This window comes from Crocodylus porosus, unplaced genomic scaffold, assembly GCF_001723895.1.
Source record: "Crocodylus porosus isolate Cpor-Errol unplaced genomic scaffold, CroPor_comp1, whole genome shotgun sequence".
In the NCBI taxonomy this organism is placed as follows: domain Eukaryota; kingdom Metazoa; phylum Chordata; order Crocodylia; family Crocodylidae; genus Crocodylus; species Crocodylus porosus.
Genome location: NW_017728943.1, coordinates 9,614,950 through 9,640,744, shown reverse-complemented (window position 1 = coordinate 9,640,744; position 25,795 = coordinate 9,614,950). Strand labels below are relative to the sequence as shown.

The 25,795-nt window shown below is 45.3% G+C and overlaps 1 protein-coding gene across 3 annotated transcripts in view; it reads right to left on the bottom strand.

Annotated features, from left to right (window-relative positions):
* Positions 1 to 6,656: 6,656 nt before the first annotated feature.
* Positions 6,657 to 25,795, bottom strand: part of WARS2 (tryptophanyl tRNA synthetase 2, mitochondrial) — a 92,123-nt gene continuing 72,984 nt past the window's right edge. For all 3 annotated transcript variants that reach the window (XM_019548646.1, XM_019548647.1, XM_019548645.1), the window contains 4 exons: positions 22,006 to 22,086; positions 18,248 to 18,333; positions 9,165 to 9,283; positions 6,657 to 7,224 (listed from right to left, as the gene is read on the bottom strand). In XM_019548646.1, coding sequence (XP_019404191.1) covers positions 6,776 to 7,224; positions 9,165 to 9,283; positions 18,248 to 18,333; positions 22,006 to 22,086 — 735 coding nt within the window. In that variant the 3' untranslated portion in view covers positions 6,657 to 6,775. The remainder of the gene's footprint in view (positions 7,225 to 9,164; positions 9,284 to 18,247; positions 18,334 to 22,005; positions 22,087 to 25,795) is intronic.

The following is a 25,795-nucleotide window of genomic DNA, read 5'->3' as shown; positions in this document are numbered from 1 at the left end:
ATCCACACCTGAGGACAGGGGGGTAATCCAGGCTGACCTTGACCGACTCAGGAAATAAGCAGACGAGAACCTGATGGTGTTTAACATCGAAAAACACAAGGTTCTCCACTTCGGGAGGAAATGCCCGCAGCATGTCTATAGGCTTGGCAGTGCTACACTAACGGACGAGGGACTTGGGGGTCAGGATTGACCACAAGATGAACATAAGCCTGCAATGTGATGCCGCAGCTAGTAAAGCAAGCAAAACCCTGGCTTGCTTCCATAGATGCTTCTCGAGCAAATCCCAGGACGTCATTCTCCCCTTGTACTCGGCCTTGGTGAGGCTGCAGCTGGAGTATTGCATCCAGTTTTGGGCTCCACAATTCAGAAAGGATGTGGAGAGGCTTGAGAGAGTCTAGAGGAGAGCCACATGCACGATCAGAGGTCAGGAAAACAGACCTTATGACGACAGGCTGAGAGCTATGGGACTCTTCAGCCTGGAAAAGCACAGGCTCAGGGGCAATCTGATGGCCACCTATAAGTTTATAAGGGGTGTTCACCAGGATCTGGGGGAATGTTTGTTCACCAGAGTGCCCCAAGTGATGAAATGGTTATAAACTCCTGCAAGACCGTTTCAGGCGGGATATAAGGAGGAACTTTTTTTACTGTCCGAGCCCCCAAGGTCTGGAATAGCCTGCCACCGGTGGTGGTTCAAGCACCTACTTTGAATGCCTTCTAGAGAAATCTGGATGCTTTTCTTGCTGGGATCCTATGATCCCAGCTGATGTCCTGCCCCTGGGGCAGGGGGCTGGACTCAATCTTCCAAGGTCCCTTCTAGCCCCAGTGACTATGAAATCTATGAAAAGCAAATTCCTTACTGTTCAACAGACATCAAATGAAATGCAGCCTTGCCTTAGCAATGGATGCAAAACCTGAGGTTGACTACACTATAATCTACTGGCTTTCTGAAATTCCTCCTTCACAATACAAGTGATAATAGTCCTCCCTCTTTTGGTAGGTCTTGATTTCCCATTAAATCAAGCCTCTTTTTTTCTGTTGTCTTTTTTCCAGTTTCACAGCCCTATGCACTGGTTTTAATCAATGTGTCTGCTTCTTCTCTCAGACCTGATAAAGACTGCCTTGCATTCTAAAGCTTGTGTAACTTTATTGGACCAAGTACATGGTTGGTATAAAAGATATCACCCCCAAAAATCCTTACCAATGGACATATAGTCTAATGTTCTGTGACAGATGCTTTAGAAAAGGAAAAAACACTATCATAATTGATAGTTTGGAGTAATTGGCCATAACAGAAGTTTCTTCGTAAGCCTAATCAGTCATCTGTTTAGGCTTAGCATGCAACTAACTGGAGCGCTCCCACCAAGCTGCCATTCCCTGCTCCCATTGCTTTTGCCACAACTACTAAGTTCTTTGGGCTTCCACCTCCAGCTTCTATTTTCTGCCCTCTCTCCTGGGGGCAGGACAAAGTAGTGGCAGGGGGACAGGTTGCCCAAGCTGTGTGCATGGGGATGGGGCTAGGGGGCAGTGCCAAACTCCTTGTGTGGTAAAGGAACCAGGCTGGCTGTGCTATAGTGCATGTTGCTGGGAGGGGGTGCTGCACATACAGCAGGAAGGGAGCCAGGCTGCCTGTGTTGCAGTGGGGAGCGGTGGGGGCGCCCATGCAGAGTGCAGCTAGGAGAGGAGGGAGCTGGGGTGCCCATGTTCTGTGTGAAGCATTAGGTGGGGAGGTGCTGCGCTGCCTATGCAGTGGCAGGGCAGAGCCAAGGGTGGGGTGAAGGGAGCATGTGTGCAGCCTATGTTGCGTGTGGCCCTAGGCTGCCCAGAAGTTGGACAGCCCTGCCCTAAAGCATGTAGATTTATATTGTTTCTCCATATATATGTATTTTTTCTGCATCCTGGGGACCAGATCTTATTCTAGCCTGCCCAAGTCCTTTTAAAACTGTTAATACAAAAGATGGGTGAGTCCTCCTCCTCGCTGCTTTTTTGTGATTTAATCATAAAGCTAAGGTGATTGTTAAAAAAGCAGATGCCTTTATGGATTTTGGGGGGTGGGTGATATTTTTCTCCTGATACCAACAAGGAAAGGTAATAAAAAAGCAAATGATCCACTTTTTCTCTATTGACTTACCTCTGGAATGACCACTTATTAACTTACCTCTAGAATGTCCCTTCTTCTTGTTTTCCTTCTATACAAAAGTCCTAATCTTTTCAATTATTCCATGATGTTATTTTTCACTTCTCACTTTCAACCCTCTTTTCGTTCTACAGCACTATGAAGTGATCTGATATGAACATTATATGCCTTTCTCTTCTCTACCAGGTAGCTCAGTGTATAGGGCAATCACTTAGACAGCCAAAAATAGGTTCTAGGCTACTTTCACCCAAAGAAGGTTTAAAGCTGGGTGTTTCTCAGTTATGAGCACCATTATGCAGTTCCTTCAATGGTTCTCCTTTTGAAAAAAATGGTCTGCAATCAGTCAGATGAGATTCAAAGGTAAGTGCAAATTCCTGCACTTGGGACAGAATAACTGCATGCACAAATACAGACTGGAGAGCAAGTGACTAAGATGCAGTACTACAGAGAAGTAGAGGTGCACTGATACATCAGTCCATACCGTATCGTCATGGATAAAAGGAAAATTGACTTTTCACGATCAGGGTTTTTTTGGCCAATGTGGCCGATAATGTCACCAATAAATGCTCCATGCATGGGTATAGCTATAGCATGCATGCAGCCAGGAGTGCTGGGGGTGGGGTGGTGGGAGGGGCGACTGAGGCCCCTGTGGTAAAGGGCGGAGTGGGGCTGGGACAGGCCCAGACTGGGTGGGGCATGGCATGGAGCTGTGAGTGCCTTGTCTAGGGGGTATGGGGAGGCTCCTGTCACTGTGCGCACCCCCAGAGGAGACATGGGGGGCATGTGCTCCCCAGATTTGCACACAGGCTGCCACTGTGGGCTGTGGCCGGACTCTTCCTGGTGGGGGGGTTTAGCTGAGGCTGCGCTTGGGGCAGGTGGCGGCGCTGGGGCGAGGGACACTATGGCACATCCCCCTCTCCCAGTGCCATTGCCACCTACCCTGAGCACAGTCCCAGCTCAACCCCATGCTGGGAAGAGCCCATTGCTGTCCCCAGCCCCAGCTCACAGTGGCAGTCTGCCCTCGCCCTGCAGTGGCAGAAGCCACTCTCCCTCCCCGCACTTCCTGGATGAGCCGCTTGTGGCTGTGGCCCATACCCTGCCCTGGCTGGGCAGTGCCTGCCTCTGCCCCTCTCCCTCCCTCACCATGAGGGCCTCGATCTACCCCCCGCATGCCCCTTCCCTTGCCCCGCCTCTTCCCCCTAGCAGACTTACCAGCCTGATGCAATCAGCCCATATTGGCAATCAGATCGGTATCAGCCGATATAGCTCATTAATAATTGGCCATCAGTATCGGTTCCAAACAATCGGTGCACCCCTACAGAGAAGGACTGGGGGCGGGGCATTATAATCAACCATAAGCTGAATGTAAGCCACCAGCGTGCATTTGTTGCAAAACAGAGCAACAACATAATGGGCTGTATTAACAGGAGTGTCGCTTGCAAATCAAGGGAAGTGAACCTTTCACTCTATTCAGCACTGGTAAGCCCTTGCCTGGAGTACCATATTCTGTTTTAGGCCCTACACTTCAAGAAAGATGTAGTCAGGTTGGAAAGAATCCAGGTCAGAGCAACAAGAATGTTTAGGGCCTTGAGAGATGCAACTTAAGAGGGAAGGCTAAAGAACTAGGGTTGTTTAGTTTGGAAAAGAGATTTGATAAACATTCAAATACTTAAAGGGCAATTACAGAAAAGATGGATGTGGGCTATTCGCCATGGTAATAGGGGACAGGATTAGGAGCAGCAGCTTTAAATTGCAGCAGCGGAAGTTTAGATAGGAGATTAGGAGGAACTTCCTGACTATGAGGGTCAGAAAATATTGGAACAAGTTACCTAGAGAAACTAGAATCATCCTGGGACGTTTTCAAGAGCAGGTTAGACTTGGCTGGGATGGTTTAGTCAAGGAAGGTTCCTGCTTTGGGTAAGGGGTTGGGCTAGATCAGGAGTACTTAATTTCTGGCCCCTGTGCCAGATCTGGCCTGTGATGCTGCATCATCTAGCCCATTGGGATTCCCAAGGGTCTGGAAATTTGGCAGTGGGGGAGCTGTGCCACTGCTCCCCTGCTGTCAAATGTCCAGACTCATAGAGAGTCCTGGGCCTTATCTGCTGGATCTGGTGCCAAATTACAACAAGCAGGGAAGAGTGGTGGTGGTGCCCACTTCTGGCACGCAGGGAGCTAGGAGCGGGGACTGTGCCCTCCCCCCACCAGGAGGGGATGGAGAGAGGGCAGTGCTGGACCGCTAGGATCCAATTCTGGCACACAGGGCAGGGAGGAGGTGCTGCCAGGCCACCAGGACTCAATCCCAGTAGGTGGGGCACACATGTGGTGGTGATGGGGCTACAGGGCCCAATCTGGCCTGCAAACAAGCCCTGTGCCATTCATTTGGTGCTCAATGCACATCTCCAGCGTACATTACCTCGCATCAATCTGTAACAGGGGTGTCAGACTTATGGCCAGTGGGCCAGATCAGTCTCACAGAGCTTGTAGAGGAGATGGAAATTTGAGGGCAGAGCCTGCTGTTGAAATCTGGGGTGCAGAGTCTAACTGATGACACATCAGTGACAGAAGTGGGTAATAGCTGCAGTAAGCCTTCTGGTCAATTGCCCTGCTTGGATCTAGCCCATGAAGAACTCTACAGTCTGGATCTCAGCCAGGAGATTGCATGAATGTAAAACCCCTGGTCTATATGAGGGCTGTCAAATGTACAGATCATTAAGTCATGTCATCTGGCCTATGAGTCTCAGAGAGGCCAGGGATATGGTGGCAGGGTCAGCATATGCAGGGCTTGAAATCTTGTTTGGGATGCATATCAGCGATGAGCAGTGAGCGATAGCTGCATTATTCTCCGCATCACCACTGCTACTTCTCACTGTGATACAGTCAGACCCAGCCCACCAGAAGCCCTAGGGTACTCATCTTCCCCGTGAAGATACAAGAACAGGTGTGCTTTACACTCCTGGCCTATACTGACTTCAGTATGCCAGCATTATGTTCATTCACTTAGCTTCCCTACTCTTGATGAACTTCAGTAAACATGTCATCATCAGTTCTTGTCTCAAGGTTCTCCAGATCCTTAATACATAAACAGAGGTTTTAGCATGGGCCCTACAAACATTCAACTGGTAGCTTCACAATAAGAACTAAAGGATTTTTGAATCTGTGAAGACCCATCACTTCACTCTGGCCATTTACCAAATTCAGCTGCTTTTTATTGGGTTGTATTACAAAGAAAAAAGTTGAGTTTATTTGGTTCCATTATATCTATTTATCTTTTCCTGCTCAGGACACAGACATACTATAAGCATGTTCCACTGACGCAGCTTTTCCCCTCTTTGCAACAGCTGTCATTGTATGAGCTTCTTGAATGACAGTATAAGTGAGTTTATATTTCAATGCAGTAATTTCAAGAAAAGCATCATTGCAGTGATGCAGTTAAATGTTCCAGTACAGTACAACAGTTTTACATTGCCTTTAAATTTTACAGTTCTCTCCTTTCTACTTACCTCAGAATTGTTTATTTTCTTTTGTTTATTCCCCTTTCCCATGAGCTTTTCAACAGCAGCTCTCATTCTTGGGGGCTAGTAAGAAAGTAGGTCTGTGCACGATAAACCTCTCTCTCTCACTACTTTGAGAAAAATGCTTTTTTTTTTTTATCATAACCCATAGTCCAAATTCAGCTACACATATACCCAAGCAACTCTAGTTCTCTGGTTTCTCAGCCTGTCACCTTCCTGGAGGATGAAGATATTGTTTGTTGTTTAAATCTGCAGTTCATACTAGTAGTGGACTGACAACAATGGAGATTTTTGTTGCTTCAAAGGATAAATACAAAATGAAAAACTGTGGCATAAACTCCCTTCATGGAATCTCCTGTGAGCAGGGGCTGATTTCAGAGTGAGAGGAGAGTGCAAGGTTTAGGATGTAGGCTTTGTTTACACCTTGGGCTCTTGGTATGACTTCCTAAAATACCAACTAGCCTCACTTGATGCTCTTGATGGTTTCTGTAATACAGATATTCATATGCCAAGACCAAGACCAAGACCAAGGCCAAATCTGTTTCATAAAAGCTAGAAATTGTTACTTAATTAGACTGGATTTTAACTGGTGACTCAGAGGTGAACATTTTTCCCCCTGTTATCAATTCCCTGCACATTCCACTCCAAAAGCCTAATATTTTTATTCTGGTTATTTGGGAATACATTTTGCTATCATCTTCAACCTAGGATAAGTGGCAATACAACTAATGGGATAACTGCCTTTCTATTTAGGGTTATGTGCATGATAGAGGTTTGTGACAAGAATTTAACTTTCTCTCCAGTTTGGATTAGTTTGAGGACATTCCAGTTACCTTGCTTTCTAATTCCCTTCTCATGACATGCTACAAAAATAGCCAATTCCTTTAGGTAGTCTCACTGTCCTGATGTTATGGTTTTCTTTGGAAACTGCAGGTCTTTGTTGTCTTCATCTGACTGTAGTTCGATGCCTGCTGGAAGGCATTCACTTGATCTACATCTTACTCCCAGAGAAAACATCTCTGATTTTCTAGTCTGATTTCCCCAAATAAAAGATTCCTTCAAAATCACTACGAAAATAAATAAAGGTTGGCTGTAGAAAATAAAATAGCTTATCGCTATTTAGCAATTTCTACAGTAAACCTACCAATCTTCTTACTTCCTGGTACACAGGGGCAGCTAATTCTTTGGCTTTCTCTGCTCCAGCCTTTAAAACATTCTGCAAGTAGCATTTATCCTGCTGGAGCCTCTTCATTTCACTTCTAACTGGTGCAAGTTTCTGGATAACTGCCTCTGCCACCATCATTTTGTAGTGGGCGGTGTCAAGACCAACTGATTGGTGTAATACTTCCTTTATGCCAAGTCCTGTTACTGCAGCATGAATAGACACAAGATTGGAGACACCTGGGCGACTGTCTGGATCATAGGTCACTTCTGAGGTGAAGTCAGTCACAGCCTTGCGGAATTTCAGCACTATCTCCTCTGCACTGTCCATTAAACTAACTGTGGCTAATTTCTGAGGGTCCGACTTGGACATCTTGGCTGTTGGATCTCTGAGGGACTTTATTTTCTTCGTTGAATCTAGAAACACACACAGATAAGTCTTCCATTAATATTTGTAAGACACTTGAGTTAGGAGTATACCCCAAGCTTCAGTACGTCTCTGTTTGCCTTGGCAGATGCATTTCCCTCATCGCCTTGGTCAAGGATCATTCACCTTTGGTCTTCGTACCCACCCCGCAAAGCACCCCAGCCATTTCTTTCTTTTGCTGAAGCTCCATGGTGATTCACTTTCTAAACCATCTCCTCCCTCTAGGGTCTTGATACTGAGAAGAAAAAAACTGAGAAACACAGACCAGACACTAGTGAGGGTCTTCATAATGGTGGGTAAGTAGGTGAAGCTTTCCTCCAGGTGAGTCCTAAAAGACCAGTCTCCTCACCACAGGAAAACTATTCAACACAAGTAACCCCGAAATTCTCCTAAACCCCTTGGGGTTAAGCTACTTAAGACGTTTTGCCTAACCAAAACCTGGCCAAACTCCAAAAGGGGAAATTTTAAAACAAATAATACTAAGGCAATACGTTCTATGGAAATAACTGAGGCATATGAACATAGGTGAAACAGAAGTAATATAAAATGCTTTACAAGATTCATCTTGTTGTACCAGTCCTATTCTAAAAGTATTATACATGGAGTGCACTACAAGCTATTGACCTAAATACAAGAATCTTTTATTCTGTTTTATAATTAGTCTGTACAGTGAAGAAAAATGACAAGGTAACTCGAGGCATGAATAGCAAACAGCCCAGCTTCTGATATAGTGCATATTCTCAAACTGCTCATACGATACTGCACAGAACTTTGCAACATGCAATATTCTCTGTCCAACACCATGTGGCTAACATCTCATTTGTCACTGGGGCTTGAAAACTTAAAGAAGCGTAATAGCAATACTTTGGCAAAGAATACTCCTTTCTAAGGTGAGAATCCCTTGCTGCTTTAGATCTAGCAGCCTCTGCTGCACATTTCCCTAGAGATCACGAACTGCTACAAAGATGCAACAAGTCTTCCTGACCCAACTGTTCATGTTTCCAGCCACTTTCCAAACATTTGTGTTGCAATCAAGCATGCACTGTTTTAGTTAAAAAAAAAAAAAAAAGATACTGAAATTAACACATTAATGTTAAAAGTAAATGTTAAAACTTTTGGAAGTTACTTTGCAGGACTGATTACAGCAGGAGGTCTCAACTTTTTCTTCCTGAGCCGCCCTCCCCCCCGGCATGATATAAAAACTCCATGGCCCACTTGTGTCACAACGACTGTCCTATTCTCCAGCCCTGCCCACACAGCCCCAGGTGCAGCTGGTGGTGCTCAGCAGCAGGGAGACCCAGGGCCCCCACTCACCTAAGCAGAAGCAGCAGTGCAGAGCCTCACCCACTTGCCTTCAGTCACACCTGTAAGGAGGAGCCTGTGGGACCATCCCCACCCCTTCCTTGGGACTTGCCTCAGACCCAGGCAGACCCTCTGAAATCTGCTTGCAACCCATCAGGGGGCCACAGATCTCTGGTTGAGAATCACTAGGTTACAATAGTTTGCACAAATGGTGTATAATTGTCCTGGTTTTATGCATCTTATTCATAGCTCTTTAAGTGGCAGTGTTAATTGCTATGTAATTGACATCACAGAATCTGTATTCTCCTCAGGAGAGGTACAGCCCTATAAAAAGCAGAACTGAATAGGCAGTAGCAGAGATGTGCAGGGGACCCAGGACTGGAACAGGAGACACTTTACATATTCCTGCACTGGCAGGGGGGTTGCAGAGCCCTACTTTTATCACTGGGAGTTTTACAGTCTCTCCTCTTTTCAATTTGTCTGTTTTGCCTGTCTGCTCTCGCATATGTTTATCTCTTTTCCCTGGTTTCTGAAATAGATTCTCCTTACTTCTGAATCAAAACCAACTCATAACACTAGTAAACATGAACAATAATTAGTAGTAATTATTAGTCAGAGGTCTTCTTACTTAAAATAGCTCTGGGTATTGGAAAGAATTTTCCATATTTCTTGTTAAAGTGTTGTGCTATATCTTGAGCCAATTCCAGGTGCAGGACTTGATCTTCTCCAACAGGAACATGTGTTGACCTTTTAATAAAAGACAGATATAGGAAACTCAGTAAAGCTCTCTGGTTCTGTTGAAATGTAACCCAAAGCTGTCACAATTCCTCCATGCTTTACGGCCAGATGGAGCCAAATGTTCAATTTCAGTGAAACCTCTCTTTCCTCTTTTTAGAAAAAGACCCAAGCAGATCCTAATCCAATCTGGTTCTACTCTTTCTGGTAGGATGAAATGAATCTTCAGGAACAAAATAAACAGTCTTTCACAAAGTATAAAAAAGTAAATGGAACATATACCCAATTATAGCAAAAGCAGAGTTGTGTTTATTTGTATTTTGCAGACATCCTCACCTTCTGCAGGATTTCTACCACCTGCTTCTTCAGAAAGAACAAGAAAGATGTTAAGTATTGCTCATATACAAAAAGCTGAGTAATTCTCTAACAACTCTGCTACACATTCAAACTAATGCTGGATAGAAACCAGCTACAGCAGGGGGAGGTAACCCCCAGAACAAATGCCAAAACATGGCACACAAAGGCATTCTGCTTGGCACGTGTGCCTCAGGGCAGATAGCAGGGAAGGGTCTGTACTGCCACAACAAGGATCAGGCCACTTGTGGCTTCCTCGCCACCTGCCCCTGGCATTCCAACATCTTACAAGTTGAGGCTACAGGTGTTTTTGGCACTCTGCCCAAAAATGTCGACCCCTGAACTATAGAGTTGTTACATATTTTCAAGCACTATTTTAATTTTATATAGTTGAAGAGTCATTTTTATTAAGTGATAATTACTTTGCATTTGTAGCTGGTCTAAATTTATTCCATGATTCACCAGTTATATACGTAACATGTAGCAGGGGCCTATTTCATTCAAAGTAAAATTAAGTACAGCACAAAATTTCTATACATAAAATGCAATTATACTTAACCCAAAGAAAAGCCTTTGTGGGTGCCATGTGCAATTAATGTGAAGCCATAAACTCCAGAGCCATTCAAGCCGGAGTAAACGAACTCTGGGTGCAGCATCTACACGTGCATTTGAGATAGCAGCAATGTGAGCCGGGGTGGAGCAAGGCCCTGGCTGGCTGGGTGCAATTTACACCCCTTGTCAGCATCTACATGTGCTTTTCAGTACAGTGAAGTACTTTGCCATAAGATAATACTGTCAGTGACAGTGCTATTTTATGGCAGAGTTCATTAGTTTACTGTGCCTTAATACCAGTGCATGTATAGACAGTGAGGCTTTACTGCAGAGCTAATTACTCTACTCCGCAGTAATGAGCACATGTAGATGCACCCCATATCTCCTACTCTCAGCCTCTCTTGATCAAAAAGCATATGCCTATGGTGTATAAAAGAAAAGAAAAAATATATAATGATAAATAGCCATATCACCTCTTTTATCAAACCTCAGGTTACAGTAGGTCAGGCTGCAATGCTATTTGAATAAAATAACAAAAGTATGGATTAAATTAGTGCTGATGGATCTGACAGGAAATTGAGGAAGAAAAGTGACTGATGAGTCAATATTGTACCCATGCCCTGGATAAGAGTATGGTAACTATTTTTATTCATTCATTTTATTCACTTTTTAAGACCAGAAAAACTCCCCCAAAACCTGATCATGTAGTCTGATTTCTTGTATAAAACATACCAATTGAGCTGGACACTTCTGACCAAGTCCAGTAACTTTTGTGTGACTAAAGTGTATCTTAAAGAAAAACATTTCGCATGATATGAAATATCAAGAGATGACAGATCCACCATGTCTCATGGCATTTCTTTTCCATGATTAAATCATCCTAACTACTAAAAACTTCTTTCTTGCCTTCTTTCTTATATGAGGTAGACTGAAATACAGCCAACACTTGATTATCAAAGCCTCAATACCAACTGCACTTTTTGTAAGCACTGGGGTGCATTAAACTGAATCCTGAACAAATTCCAACTCAAGGAAGAACATTCCATGACAACAAATTCCCAGGCAATTTCAATTCAGTATAGTATTCCTTCTGGTCCCAAATTATTGGGCTGACATGCAGGGGTCAATTTGCCCACCCTTTCCCTTCACCAAATAGTTAACAGGGCAACCTAAAAACAGCTACAGTAGCCCATAGGAAATCACAACAGCCTATAACTAACACATAAATCAGTTACCATAACCAATATACTTTAAGCAGGTCAAAAGAAATGTTTCCATATGCCAAAATGGTTCCAGATTTGAAGTTACCTGACTAAACAGAAAACCTACTGTGCTTTCATAAATGCCTCTGCATGATTCTTTTCTTTCTTGCCTACTGTTATTATTAATTAAAAAACCAGCTTCCTTGCTTTTATTCCTTTCACATACTATTTTCTAAACTTCTGTTCGTGTATTTATTTTCTTTTTTACTTCTTTTTCTGTGGTTCATCTTGATTTATTTAGTTTCTCTCTTCCTCCAGATCTTAATTCTGTACCATGACTGCTGTTCCTTACCCTACAATCCACTTCCTCCCATATCTCCTTTTCTCTTACCTTTTTTAATATGAAGATGCTGTGTCATTAAGGATAACCTCTTAATACAGACACTCACACACCTTCTTTTGTCTTTTGGTTCCAGTCACTGTTGATAACATGTTTGGCAATAAGCATAAGTCAAGTTTCGCAGACTAGAACATTATGTGATTTAGTTCTTCTCAAGGCTTGCTGAAGTATGGTATTTGGTGGTCAAGTCAAGTATCTGAAATTATTTTGAGGATTCTATTATTGTCTATTAAAAACTAATACTTAATGGGTCTCACAGTTATGAAGCTATTTCTAATGTTCTTTTTAACTGTACACTATTACTCCTGACTACAGTATGCAAAACTAATAATTTCATCCCTAGATCTGTTGAGATTACTGCTGACACCCCATGAATACTGCATTGTAGATTATTTCCCTAAAATGAAGCCTCGCTATTCCTGGTTCCTTACTCCTGCATACGCACACACGTACCCCCTTAATTTCCTCACAGTACTCTACACGTCCTCAGTTAAAATGTGAACCAAAGAATGCTGATTTCCAGTTTCCCAATTTACAGAAGACCTCTATGAACACTGCTATATGACTATGCTGTATTCTGATGGTACTAGGTATCAGACCTCACATCAAAAATTGGGATCTTTGCTAATCTACCAAGAAAGAAAATTAGAACACGACTGTGCTGCTGCAAGGGATCTCAATTTTTAGTTAGAGGGTACCACATGAAGTTTCCCTTTTCCTTCGTGCAGAGAAGGCTTTCCCCATGGCTGCTACTTTAAAACTTAAAAAACCAAAAAGCAACCAAACAACTGAATGTGACTTCGGTAGATGTGTAAAGGGCCCAACTGAAAGCTCTAGAATTAAGTTCTCAAGCCATATGCCAAGTCCATCACAGGACAAGGCAGGGCAATCAGTAGGACTCTTCCCTGTTTTCAAAAACTATAGGTTAGTCTGACTTACCCAATCAGGCCAAAAAAAATCAAGAGTGTTATTTTTACTGGTAATTGTATGTGACTTAATCACAAAAAGGAAGCTTATAAGAAGTGGAATCTTGGACAAATAACTAGAGAAGAATATAAAAGCACTGCTCAGGCATGCAGGGATGAGGTCAGGAAGGCCAAAGCACAACTGGAGTTGCAGATAGCAAGGGAAGTGAAAGGTAACAAGAAGGGTTTCTACAAGTATGTTGATAGCAAGAGGAGGATCAGGGAAAGTGGTGTGGGTCTCTTACTGAATGGGGGAGGCAATCTTGTGACAGAAGATACAGAAATGGCTGAAGTGCTCAATGCCTTTTTTACTTCCATCTTCATAGGCAAGGGCTGCTCCCAGACTATTGCACCTAGCAGCATGGTTTGGGGAGAAGCCGTGCAGCCCTCAGTGCTGAAAGAACAGGTTAGGGACTACTCAGAAAAGCTGAATGTGTACAAGTCCATGGGGCTGGATGGACCTGGGGAACTATAGACCAATTAGTCTGATGTCCATCCCTGGAAAACTGCTGGAGAAAATTGTCAAGGGATCCATCAACGCCAGACTAATGGAAGGCAAGCTTCTGAATGCCAGCCAACATGGCTTTGTGACTGGCAGGTCTTGTCTGACCAACCTCATCTCCTTCTATGATCAGGTAACATGTGCCCTGGACAAGGGAAATGACGTGGACGTCATGTATCTGGACTTCAAGAAGGCCTTTGACCTAGTTCCCCATGACATCCTCATGGATAAGCTGGGGAACTGTGGCCTTGATCATTCATCATATGGTCCAATGGCTAGGCAACTGGCTATGAGGTCAGACCCAAAGAGTACTAGTTGAAGGGAACAAATTAACGTGGCACAGGTTTACCAGTAGACTCCTTCAGGGCTTGGTACTTGGGCCAGTACTCTTTAACATCTTCATCAATGATCTGGATTCAGGAGTCAGAGGTGAACTGACCAAGTTCGTGGATGATACCAAATTATGGGGGGGCGGTCACACTGCAGGACAGGCTGGGGTACAGGCTGAATTGGACATATTCTCACAGTGGGCTGACCAAAACCTGATGCTCTTCAATGAAGAGAAGTGCAAGGTGCTGCACCTCAGTAGGAAGAACCCCCAGCATACTTACAGGCTCAGCAGTGCTACACTCTCTAGCACCATCACCAAAAGGGACTTGGGGGTCTTGACTGACCACAAGATGAATATGAGCCACCAATATGGTGCTGTGGCTAGCAAGGCTAACCAAACTATGGTGTGCATCCACCGATGCATCGCAAGCAACACCAGGAAAATTATCCTCCCGCTTTACTCGGCCCTGGTGAGACTGCCGCTGGAGTACTGCATCTAGTACTGTCCCCCCACTTCAGGAAGGATGTGGAGAAGCTTGAGTCAGTCCAGAGGAGAGCCACTCATATGAGCCATTGTCTGGAGGAAAGGCTGTACGAGAAGAGGCTGAGGGACTTGGGACTCTTTTCAGTCTGGAGAAGAGAAGGCTTAGGGGGGAGTTGGTGGCAGCCTACAATTACATAAGAGGGGTACATCGGGACCTGGGAGAACACCTGTTCACCAGAGCTCACCAACGGATAACAAGGTCTAACGGCCATAAGCTCCAGGAAGGCCGTTTTAGATTAGACATAAGAAAAAAATTCTTCACAGTGCACATGTCCAGGGTCTGGAACAAACTCCCCAGAGAGGTGGTGAAAGCACCTACTCTGGACTCCTTCAAAAAAAACAGGTGGTTATATTTCTTGCTAGGATCATTTGATCCCAAGCTGACTTTCTGCCTATGGAGGGGGGTGGGCCGGACACGATTTCATAAGGTCCCTTCCAGCCCTTAATCTCTATGAAATCTATGGAATGCACCCGAGGGTGCTGAGAGAGTTGACTGACGTAACTGCAGAGCCATTGGCCATCACTTTTGAAAACTCATGGCCATCAGGAGAAGTCCTGGATAACTGGAAAAAAGCAAACATAGTGCCCCATATTTAGGAAAGGGAAAAAGGAGGATCCAGAGAACGACAGACAAGTTAGCCTCAACTCAGTCCCTGGAAAAGTCATGGAGCAAATCCTCAAGGAATCCATATAAGCACTTGGAGAAGAAAAAGGTCATTAGGAATGGTCAGCATGGATTCACCAAGGACAACTCATGCCTGACCAACCTGACTGCCTTCTTTGACTGGCTCTGTGGATGTGAGGAGACCAGTGGATTTGGTATGCCTTGATTTTAGCAAGGCTTTTGACACTGTCTCCCATAACATTCTCGTAGGCAAGCTAACGAAGTATAGGCTGGATGAATGGACTGCAAGGTGGATAGAAAATTGGCTGCAACACTGGGCCCAGACAGTAGTAATCAACAGTGATCCAGTTTTTCCATTTCCAGTGGAAAAACAGAGTAAACCAGAGGCAAATGCATATTTCTCATTTTACCAGAGAAACCTGTTATTTGCTGTTTTGCAATAAGCTCCCTGTAGGCTGGCAGACAGCAGGAGGAAGGTGGAAAGACAGGGGGCGCTACATGCATAGACATGCATGTGGCCCCAGGCAACCTGCAGAGCAGCTCCAGCAGTTAAGTGGGGGGCAAGAGAGGGACTGAGGCTCCTATAGGGAGGGAGGGTGCTGGGGCTCCTGCTCAGCCGTGTGGGGTTTGGGGCCTGGGGCCACAATGGACAGCTGCAGGACCCCAGCGTGGAGCAGGATGGGGCTGCAAGTGACTCTTCTGAGGGACAGCTGGTTCCCCACTGCTGCGTGCACTCCTGGGGGGCAAGAGAGACCCGCGCCTCCCAGATCCGTACCTAGGGCTGGTGCAGGCTGCAGGATCGAGCTCCTGCCCTGCTTCCTTCCCCTGAGGCCTCTGGAGCCTGGCGGGCATGACCCAGTGTGGCTGGGGACAGCGGGACCATGCAGGGATTCCTTGCTGCTGTGAGCTGCCCCTGCCGGTCTGGCTCCTGCCGCTGCTTTGAGGGGCACAGCCCTAAGACGCTGCCCTCACTGCAGCCCTGTGTTCAGAAGGTGCATTGCCAGGGCAGCAGGGGGTGAGAAACAGTGAGGAGGTTTTCTGTGTGGGTCCTCTGCTCCCTGCCATGCTGTGTCATGGAGTGGGGGAAGCAGGGTGGCAGGGAACAGCAGCCAACAGGGGGCCTGCTCCCCTCCACCAATGACGTGACGTGGCAGGGAATGGAAGAGCCACGAAGAACACCTCCTAGTTGCTTCTCACCTTCCTGTTGCCCTGGCAATGCACCTCCTGTGCCTGCCACCACTTTGAAGGGCGCAGCCCTGTGCCGCTACCCGCACTGCAGCCTCGTGCACCGGAGGTGCGTCGCCGGGGAAGTGGGGGGGAGCAAAAAGCGGTAAGGAGATTTTCTGCACAGCTCCTCAGCAACCTGCCACAATGGGTCAAGGGCAGCAGGGAACAGTGGCGAGCAGGGGGCCTGCTGTTCCCTGCCACCCGCTCTCCCCCTGTGAACCAGCCATGAAGAAAACCTCCTCGCTGCTTCTCACCCCCCCACTGCCCCAGCAACGTGTCTCCTGTGCGTGGGGCTGCACTAAAGGCAGCAGCATGGGGCTGTGCCCCTCAAAGCAGCAACAGGCACTGGAGATGCATCCCCAGGGCAGCAGGGGGGATGCTTGCAGCGGCAAGGAATCCCTGTGCAGCCCTGCTGTCCCCAGCCGCATTGGGTTGTGCCTGCTGGCTCCAGAGTTCCTGGTGGGGGGTGGGGGAGGTGGAAACAGGGCAGGAGCTCAAGCCGCCTGTGCCTGCCCTGGGTACAAACGGGGGGGGGCGTGGGTCTCCCCTGCCTGGGAGTGTGTGCAGCAGTGGGGAACTGGCCCTCCCCCTCTCCCAGATGAGCCACCTGTGACCCTGTCCTGCTCCCTGCTGGAGCCCTGTAGCCGCGCATTTGCAGCACTGGGCTCCAAACCCCAACCGGCTGGGCAGCAGTCTCAGCCTGCGCCTGCCCGGGTACAGACCTGGGGGGCACGGGTCCCCACTGCCCCCTGGGAGTGCAAGCAGCTGCAGGGAGCTGCCCTGCCCGAGCCTGCAGGAAGGGAAGGAGCAGGAGCAGAGGGCTGCAGATCTGGGTCTGTATCCCTGGCAGCTGGGGGCCCCCTCCGGCAGGGCTGGGGGAGCAGGGGCTGTGGGCTGGGGGGAAAGGGGTGCCAGCAAAGCTGGGGGTGGGGAGGTGGGGGGAGGCTTTAATTTTAACAAAGGATTTGGGGGGTTTTAGTAGAGAATTTGGGATTTTTTAGTAGAGAATTTGGGATTTTTTAACAGGGAAAACCAGGATCCCTAGTAATCAATGTCTTGATGTTTAGTTGGCACCCGGTGTCAAGTGGATGCCCCAGGGGTTGGTCCTGAGGCTGGTTATGTTCAATGTCTTCATCAGCGACCTGGAAAATGGCACAGAGTGCATCCTCAGCAAGTTTGCAGCTGACACCAAGCTGTGGGGCGTAGCAGATACTCTGGAAAGCAGGACTAGGATTCAGAGTGACCTAGACAAATAGGAGGATTGGGCCAAAAGGAATCTCATGAGGTTCAACAAGGACAAGCGCAAAGTCCTGCACTTAGGATGGAACAATCCCATGCATCAGGACAGGCTGCAGGCTGACTGGGTGGGCAGCAGCTCTGTAGAAAAGCTGAATATGAGCCAGCAGTGTGCTCTTGTTGCCAAGAAGGCTAATGGTATACTGGCCTGCATTGGTAGGTGTGTTGCCAGTAGGTCAAGGGAAGATATTATTCTCCTCTATTCAGCACTGGTGAGGCCACATCTGGAGTCCTGTGTTCAGTTTTGGGCCCTCCACTACAGAAAGGATGTGGACAAATTGGAGAGAGTCCAGCAGGGGGTGACAAAAGCAATAAGGGGGATGGGGGACATGACTTGTGAGGAAAGACTGGGGGAACTGGGCTTATTTAGTTTACAGAACAGGAGACGGAGAGGAGACTTAATAGCAGCCTTCAACTACCTGAAGGGCTGTTCCAAAGAAGATGGAGCTAGACTGGTCTCAGTGGTGACAGATGACAGAACAAGAAGCAACAGTCTCAAGTTGCAGTAAGGGCAGTTTAGGTTAAATATCAGGAAGAATTTTCTCAGTAGGAGGGTACTAAAACACAGGAACAGTTTACTCAGAGCGGTGGTGGAAGCTCCATCCTTTGGAGGTTTTCAAAACCCAGATAGACAAAGCTTTGGCTGGGAAGATCTAGTTGGGAATGGTCCTGGTTTGAGCAGGGAGCTGGACTAGATAACCTCCTAAGGACCCTTCCAACCCTCACTTTCTATGATTCTATGGAACTTCTGAGGTAACCAACCACATTTTCAATCCAGTACCATTTAATAACTTCTCTGTGACCTGATATTCAGTCTCTATCCCTTGGCTAGGGTTTTACCAATGACTGAGAAGCAGAAAGCTGTAATCTGTTCCTAAACCTTTTGAGTTTTTCACCTCCTTTTAGTCATCTGTTGTTGCAAAAACTGTCCACAACACAGGTCAATTGATTTCTTGTAAGCTGACATTCTGACTCTTACTTGTACAGCAAAATATCTGCAGCTTGAAGCACAGGATACGTGAACAAACCAACGTTTCCTTCGTTTTTTTGGCTGGCATCCTTTATCTGTTTATAAAACAAGAAGAAAGGGAAATCATGTGCTTGACCAATAATGTCAAAACCTGACTACAAAAATCAAAATAAAATGCTGATATACTTGGCCGTAGGTTACAACAAATGTGTCCCTTGACTTACTGTGTAACTCTAGCAAAAAATACACCCAGAATTTGCTCTTTGTTAATACCAAATATTTCTTATTGCTCAACCAATCAGTGGTTCTCAAATCCATATGCAGGCTGTAGAATTGCCATAGGTGGACTGCAAAGGTAGGTATATGGAAGGAGCTGGAAGAGGTATCAACAAACCCCACAAATGTTCCTACAGAACCATCATTGTGCTGAGAAGTTAGGTTGATCTGCTAATGCTATCTTTTATATTGTGAGACAGAGCTAATTAATTCAAGTGTAGTGCCACATGAATGCTACTATGATATTTTTGTTAAGGAGCCAGTGCCTGCAGGACTAACATGGTCATCTGTGGCACAGCTGGCGAGAGAACTAACAAGGAGGTAGGCCGTGATCTGTGGGGCACTTGGGCACCACATAGGCGTAAGTGTGAGAGACATTGTGAAATACAAAAATTTGAAAGCCACAACTGTAGAGATATTCACACACTTTAGTGCTCACTGGGTGCAGCTACATGTTCATCAAAGTGTGCTTGCTAATGTAGTTAAATTTAATACCTCTGGGTGCCTCTACATGAGAAGGGAGGTTGATCTGATGAGCTGGAAGTTGTGCACCGGAGCAATTACTGTGCTCCAGCAACTTCCCACATCTTGTATATCGGCATCCCCATGCTTCAAAATGGCAGCACGCTGTAGATAAAGCTCTCTTGCTGACATTTTGAAGTGCTGGGATGCTGATTCAGGAGATGCCATGGGCATTTTAATTAGAAAGGCTTTCGTAGCCATTCAAATTAAATCGTTCCTCCCCCCCAACCCTACTTCTGAAGCACAAGTGCAAATGCCCTCTAATGTGAGGTGCTAAATAAATATGCATTAGGCTGCCCTACTGCACAGCAGTGAAAGCATACTTTTTTTTAGTGACACAATGAGCACTAGCCAATATTTACTGCATATATCAGTGTATTAGCACAGTTTTTGACGTGGCACCATAATGTGCAGTAAAATAGTCTACAGTGCATTAAAACACATATATACACTGTTATTTTAGTAGGGAGAAAAAGCAGACCCGTGCAAAGACAATTGCTAGAATCATTCTTCTTTTTCAAATCCCAGGTATCATGCCATTTTAAAATAATACCATCTCCATAACTCCTGGTTCTCATATAGCATTTTTATGATTCTCAAAGTGTGTTACCAAAGGGATGCAAAAGGTAGTCCATTTTAAACATGGAAAAACAGACATAAGGAGGGGACTACTCTACTACTATCATGAGGAAGATTAGAGACATAGCTGGGAATAGCATCCAGCTCTCCTGGTCCCAACCTTTTTCCACAACTCCATACTACTCCCCACAGGTTCAGACGTTTAATAGTCAATTCCTTTAGAATTCCAGGAATGCACATCATTTGGATAAACTAATCTGTAAATATTCATATTTTTTTGAGTAGGCATTTACTACTCTTCACTTTAAACTACAAGTATACCCTGTTTAAGTGCATAGCCCTGTGGGGGGAAGAGTCCACACAAACTCAGTATGAACAACTGTAAATAACTGCACAAAGAGCCTGCACTAATCTTCTAGCACCTCATTCAGTCTCCTCACCTTTCTCAGAGAACCTTATCTCTAATGTTAGCCATTAGATAGTTCCTATGGTTCCTAGTCATTTCACCAATTATGCAGTTAAAGGGCAATTATATTATAAAGTAGGTATTCTACAAAGTCTAGGTCTTAGCAGTTAGGTGTTTTTGCACCTAACCAGTATACAGACAATCAATGTTTGTTATAATGTAAGCAATAGTCAAAAAACTAGAACCTGTGTTCTGTCATGCAGTTAAGAAAATAATGCATTTCTGATGCGCAGAAGTATAGTATGCAGTATAACTAAATTAAAACAAAATCCTTAAAATCTTGATTCCTTAAGTTATCTGATTATGCTCTTATCTGACCAGACCCCTTACCCAGCTGTCTCTTTTCCATCTATACCCAGACACTTAAAATACAAAAGTCTGAGTCTGAAAGGTTCTGAGCACCTTTAGCATCTGAAGATGTTACAGGTTACCTTTAAACCATTTTAAAGGTATTTGATATGGATGGGTTTACATATTAAAGGTGTTAAACTTTGCTAAGTACCTTCTCAGGGTCTTAAAGTTATGCCACTTAGGGGACAGCTCTCTCTGAGCCCTTCTACCTAGCTGTTCTACCAACCCCTCTATCCTTTCCAAGCTCTGCTTCCCAGGGGGTGGTACTGGCCCGAAGCTAACACTCCCCTCTGGCCCCAGTGAATTACCCCAGTCCACATGACACCATGTTGCTGGCTCTAAGGACTCCAAGAGACCTGATCCAGGCCCCTGGGCTGGGGGCCAGGCATGCAGCCCTCCCCTAGGAGGGCTAAGCCACTGCCCCACAAACGGGTGGCTCCCACCTAAGCTAGGGGGTGGAGGGGTTGTTTCACTCCCCAGCCTTCCTAACATCTTTAGAAACTCAGATTCAAAAAGGTTGATTCTAGTCTAAGTAGTGCATTAACACCAGCTGTTGCATTTAAAACCTGACTTTTTTTTTTTTTTTAAACTTACTTAAAAAAAAAAAAAATAACAGGAACAAAAAACACACCTGGAGGTATGCAGACTTCCCTGAATTCTACAATCCAAACTACTCTGGTTGTTTTTCTTTTCATTCCTTCCCTCTCCTACCTTCTGGTATGTTTAAAAAAGTTACGTGAAGTAAATAAAAAGCAAGGAAATTAAATACAAAAACTAACATGGTTGTAATGCTAAAATGGATGTAAGTTTTTTAAAATAATAAAATTCCAAGAAGGAAAATTTTTCAGCAGTTATTTTAAGATGCAGTATTACCCAAATGCATTATTTTTTATTTCAATATCCCTTTAGATTTGCAAACCATTTTTCTACTGTGCTATAAAATGAACAAATTGGCTATCTCCTCGCACAAGAAAGACCTACTTACAGAATTCCTTGTTTGAGATGGCTCAGTTTTTCAATCTTAATGTTCTGTTGTACTTTTTGCATTCAGTATTTTGTTAGCCTTGAAATTTCAACTTCAAGCATTTTGATAAATGGATTAAAATCAATTTATAATTGAATAGCTTCTGTAGCCTCTGCTAAAATAGTATTTTTAGCATCTCACAGCAACATGATCATAATATATAGTTCAGGGATTGGGAATGTTTTTGGGCAGAGTACCAAAAAAACCTGCAACCTTGACTTGTAAGATGTTGGCTTGCCAGGGGCAGATGGCAGGGGAGCCGCGAGGGGCCCAATCCTTGTTGTGGCAGAGCAGCCCTGGCCCCTTCTGTAAGGCATGAGTGCTGGGGGTTGCCTACCCCTGATATAGGTACACCTCCTAAGGAAAAGCCTTTAAAATGCAGGGGGCTTTTTCTGCAGTGGTAAAAGCAAACGACTACTTCATCATCTAGCAAGAATGGAGGACACAGTGTTTGTGGTCCACAGGCAGGAGAAAGTAATACAAGAAGGACAATACTATTCTGCTTAGAATTACCTTAAATGTCCTTCTACTTGATGATATAAACCTTACCTTCCACTGGGGTAAGCGTCGTAAACGTGGCACACTAGTAAAACACCCCAAAATCCAACCGAGCTCTGCATGCTCAGGCACCTAAAAATGAAATCAGAATAAATTTAAAATATTTTCACTTGCGTATCATTTTGACAGAAAGAAGAATCAATACAAGTTATCAAAGCCACAGGTGAGAAACCAGTTTATTTTTGTTTTTTCAAGTGAGGCTAATGCTGGTAAGAAGTTACTGGATAGGCCTGGAGACTAAAGATTCATTGGGGATGAAAGCAAAGGTTAGTTTTTATTGCCCTATCTGTCTGAGATCTCCACTGGTTCTGAAACAGGAAGCTAGAAGCGGCTGAGAGTCAAATTACTTAATTTTTGGTCTTACCTCAATCATTAAGTTACTATGAAATTAGCTGCCTTGTCTGTAAAATGGGGAGAGTAACCAAGTCTTTGGGTGCTTTGGATTTTAAAACCATGTTCTACATCTTGGGATAATCAGTTAATCTGTCCTGCAGCAACAAAGCCAGAAAAATGTGTTGTCAGGCAAACACAGAGATCCAAGTCTCCACCTTCCTTCCCTTTGGTTTAGAGCAGGACACACTGGGCCAAGAACCACAAGGCACTGTCTAATCCAGTACTAAAACCATTAAAATGCTTCCATGCAGCAAAATGGAATGGGTACAGCATTTTAATGGTTACAGTAACAGATTCAATGACAGATTCTCAAAGATGCATTAATTTTTTTCTTCTTTCCTCATGGTGTCACTACAGGGCAGAGATAAGGCTGTTTAGATTCTCTCACAGTACATTTCTAAATCTAAACACATTTGGATTTATTTGTTTAACTTTCAATTTTCTGGATTTAAAATACTTGTTCAGAGGTTACTTACAACATTATGGTAATGTTTTACCCTGAATTGTGGTGCATGCTCTTAACCCTAAGTCCACTGATAATTGAATAATTGACGTATAATGTGATATGCAGCAAAACACAACTGTTCCACATTTTGGTTATCTGCTACATATTTCATTTGCTTCTGCCACATGTTGGCAAGTGTAGATGTTGAGAAGCAATGTTTCTGGTACATTCTGAGACTACAGATAGAAAGTTCTAAGAAATGTTTGAGTTAGACAATTACTAGTATCCCTTGTGACAGTCATTTTGGTGTTCTGTATAAACACAGAAATGGACTGATTTCACAACTGACTATCCAACAAACAGCCACCAAATGATAATTACTTTTGGTCACCGGTCACCAGTGAGATGGGCCATAGCTGGACTGCCTGAATACAGGGACAGAAACCCTTTTAGACTCCTCCTTTCTCCCTTGGCTATTTTTAGTTCATTTGTATCCAGCTGACTGGCAGGCTTTTGTGCACAAAGCAAAATGTGACAAGATGCACCAAATGTGTCCTCTGCACAATATATGATGTAAACTGAGCCAGATAGAATTGACTTAACACACACCCATTTCATTTTAAAGGAACCACCATCTGGTACAAAGTGGTTTCTCCTGTCTTTCTTCTAGTCACGAACCGAAGAGGGGATGTTGTTCTGCTGCGTTTGTGTTGACAAGGACTCCCTTTTAAAGTTATGGAGTCGCCAATCTGCCTCTATCAGATGTCCCTCTAGCAGACATGGCTGCATGTGCATCTCATTGCACCAATGGCTTTGGCATCACATCAGCCTCTGAAAAACTAACTGATCTGAACATCTGTCTAGCCAAATCTGTAGCTCCAACTGTAGGCCAATTTACTTCTAAGGCCCAAATAGATTCACACGAAGCATGGTACCCAAGTAACAATACAAAAAAGTGTACAGTAGTACAAAGAAGCAAGTCTGTGAAAAAAAGTCAGAAGAAACAGCGACAAACAGACACACATCTAGTAACAAACAGTAGATCCTAGTGAAGTCAAACACTTTCTTTGGAGGACCTCTTGTCCAAATACACAATTAAATTCAGTGAGAGATCCTCCCTCTTTGCTGTTAGACCAGAGGCCCATAAAGTTAATTCAAACAACAGAAAAAAAACAGGCAGTGCCACCTCTGTATCACTCTGATTTCATTCCCAATTGTTCTGTAGACTGACGACGAGCAGAACAAATACCCAGGTAAGCAACAGGGGCCAGGGCAGTACTGAGATTAGGGGGCCAGTGCACAGGAGGCCTCAAATGCCTCTACACAAACCCCTTGTAGTACGGGGAACAGGCAGGAGGAACTTAACCTCCTGCTAGCTGGCACCAACCCAGACATAGTGGGGATCACAGAAATGTGGTGGGACCCAACGCACGACTGGGTGATGACTATCAAGGGCTATAGGCTGTGCAGGAGGGACAGGACAGGGAGGAAAGGTGGGGGTGTGGCGCTCTATGTCAAGGAGGAATACACATCCTCAATGAGTGGCATGGGGGCACACTGAAGTGCTCTGGGTTAGAATACAAGGCAGTCAAGGGGAAAGAGACTTAACTGTGGGGGGTCTACTACAGACCACCCAACCAAGGGGAAGAGCTAGACCAGGAATTCTTAAGTCAGCTCATGGAAGTAGTTAGGTCAAAGGACGTGGTCATCATGGGTGACCTGAACTTTCCAGACATCTGCCGGGAAGAGCAGGCAGCCAGGTCTGACCGCTCATGTAGGTCCCTAGCCGAGATACAGGACCTCCATCTAACCCAGGAGGTGCACAGCCCCACCAGGGGAGACACTTTGTCGGACCTGGTGCTGGCCACGGGCGACGACCTGGTGAGGGGGCCTGCAGGTGCTCAATCACCTGGGCAACAGTGATCATCACCTGCTGGAATTCACCATCCAGCGCAAGGTGGCAAAGGCCTGCAGCAAGGCAGCAGCCCTGGACTTCAGGAGGGTGGACTTCAATGAGCTAAGAAGAATAGTTGGGGAGGCACTGAGGTCCCGGAGGGGAGAGGACTCAACTGTCCAAGAACAGTCGTCATTCCTTAAGGAGACGATCCCCCAAGCCCAAAAGGAGGTAATCCCAACACACATGAAAGGGGGCAAGAGGGCGCGAAAGCCCCCTTGGCTCTCCAAAAGCATACGGGAATGTCTCCTAGCTAAAAGATATACCCAATAGAAGGGAGGAGCCATCACCAGGGAGGACTATACCTTGGTTGCTTGGGGATGCAGGGTGGCGGTCAGGAAGGCCAAGGCGGAGCTGGAACTGGGACTAGCTACCCAGATCAAGGACAACAAGAAGTCCTTTTTTAAATAAATAGGGGACAAAAAGAAGGTACTGAGTAACGTGGGGCTATGGCAAGACACTCTAGGAAATCTGGTCATCACACTAGACGACAAAGCTAACCTATTTAACAATTTCTTTGCCTCCATTTTTCTGAGCAGGGACTGGATCAGCGCCCCCACCGGGACCCCCTCAGGCCCCAGGGGAGGCGCACCTAGGCCAAGGGTCAGTGAGGATCTAGTCAGGGAACTTCTGCAGGGACTGGATGTATTCAAATCATCTGGTCTGGACGATCTCCACCCTAGAGTACTGAGGGAATTAGCAGAGGTCATTGCGGGACCCCTTGCACGGCTTTACAAGCATTCGTGGTGCTCTGGTATGGTGCCAGAGGACTGCAAAAGGGCAAATGTGGTTCCCATTTTCAAAAAAGAGAGGAAGGAGGACCCGGGAAACCATGGGCCAGTTAGTCTTACCTCGATCCTGGGTAAGCTTTCTGAGAGAATTATTCTGGTGCATGTCCACGAGGGGCCAGCAGGTGAGGTTATGCTTAGGGGCAACCAACATGGGTTCATTAGAGGCAGGTCCTGTCAGACCAACCTGGTGGCCTTCTA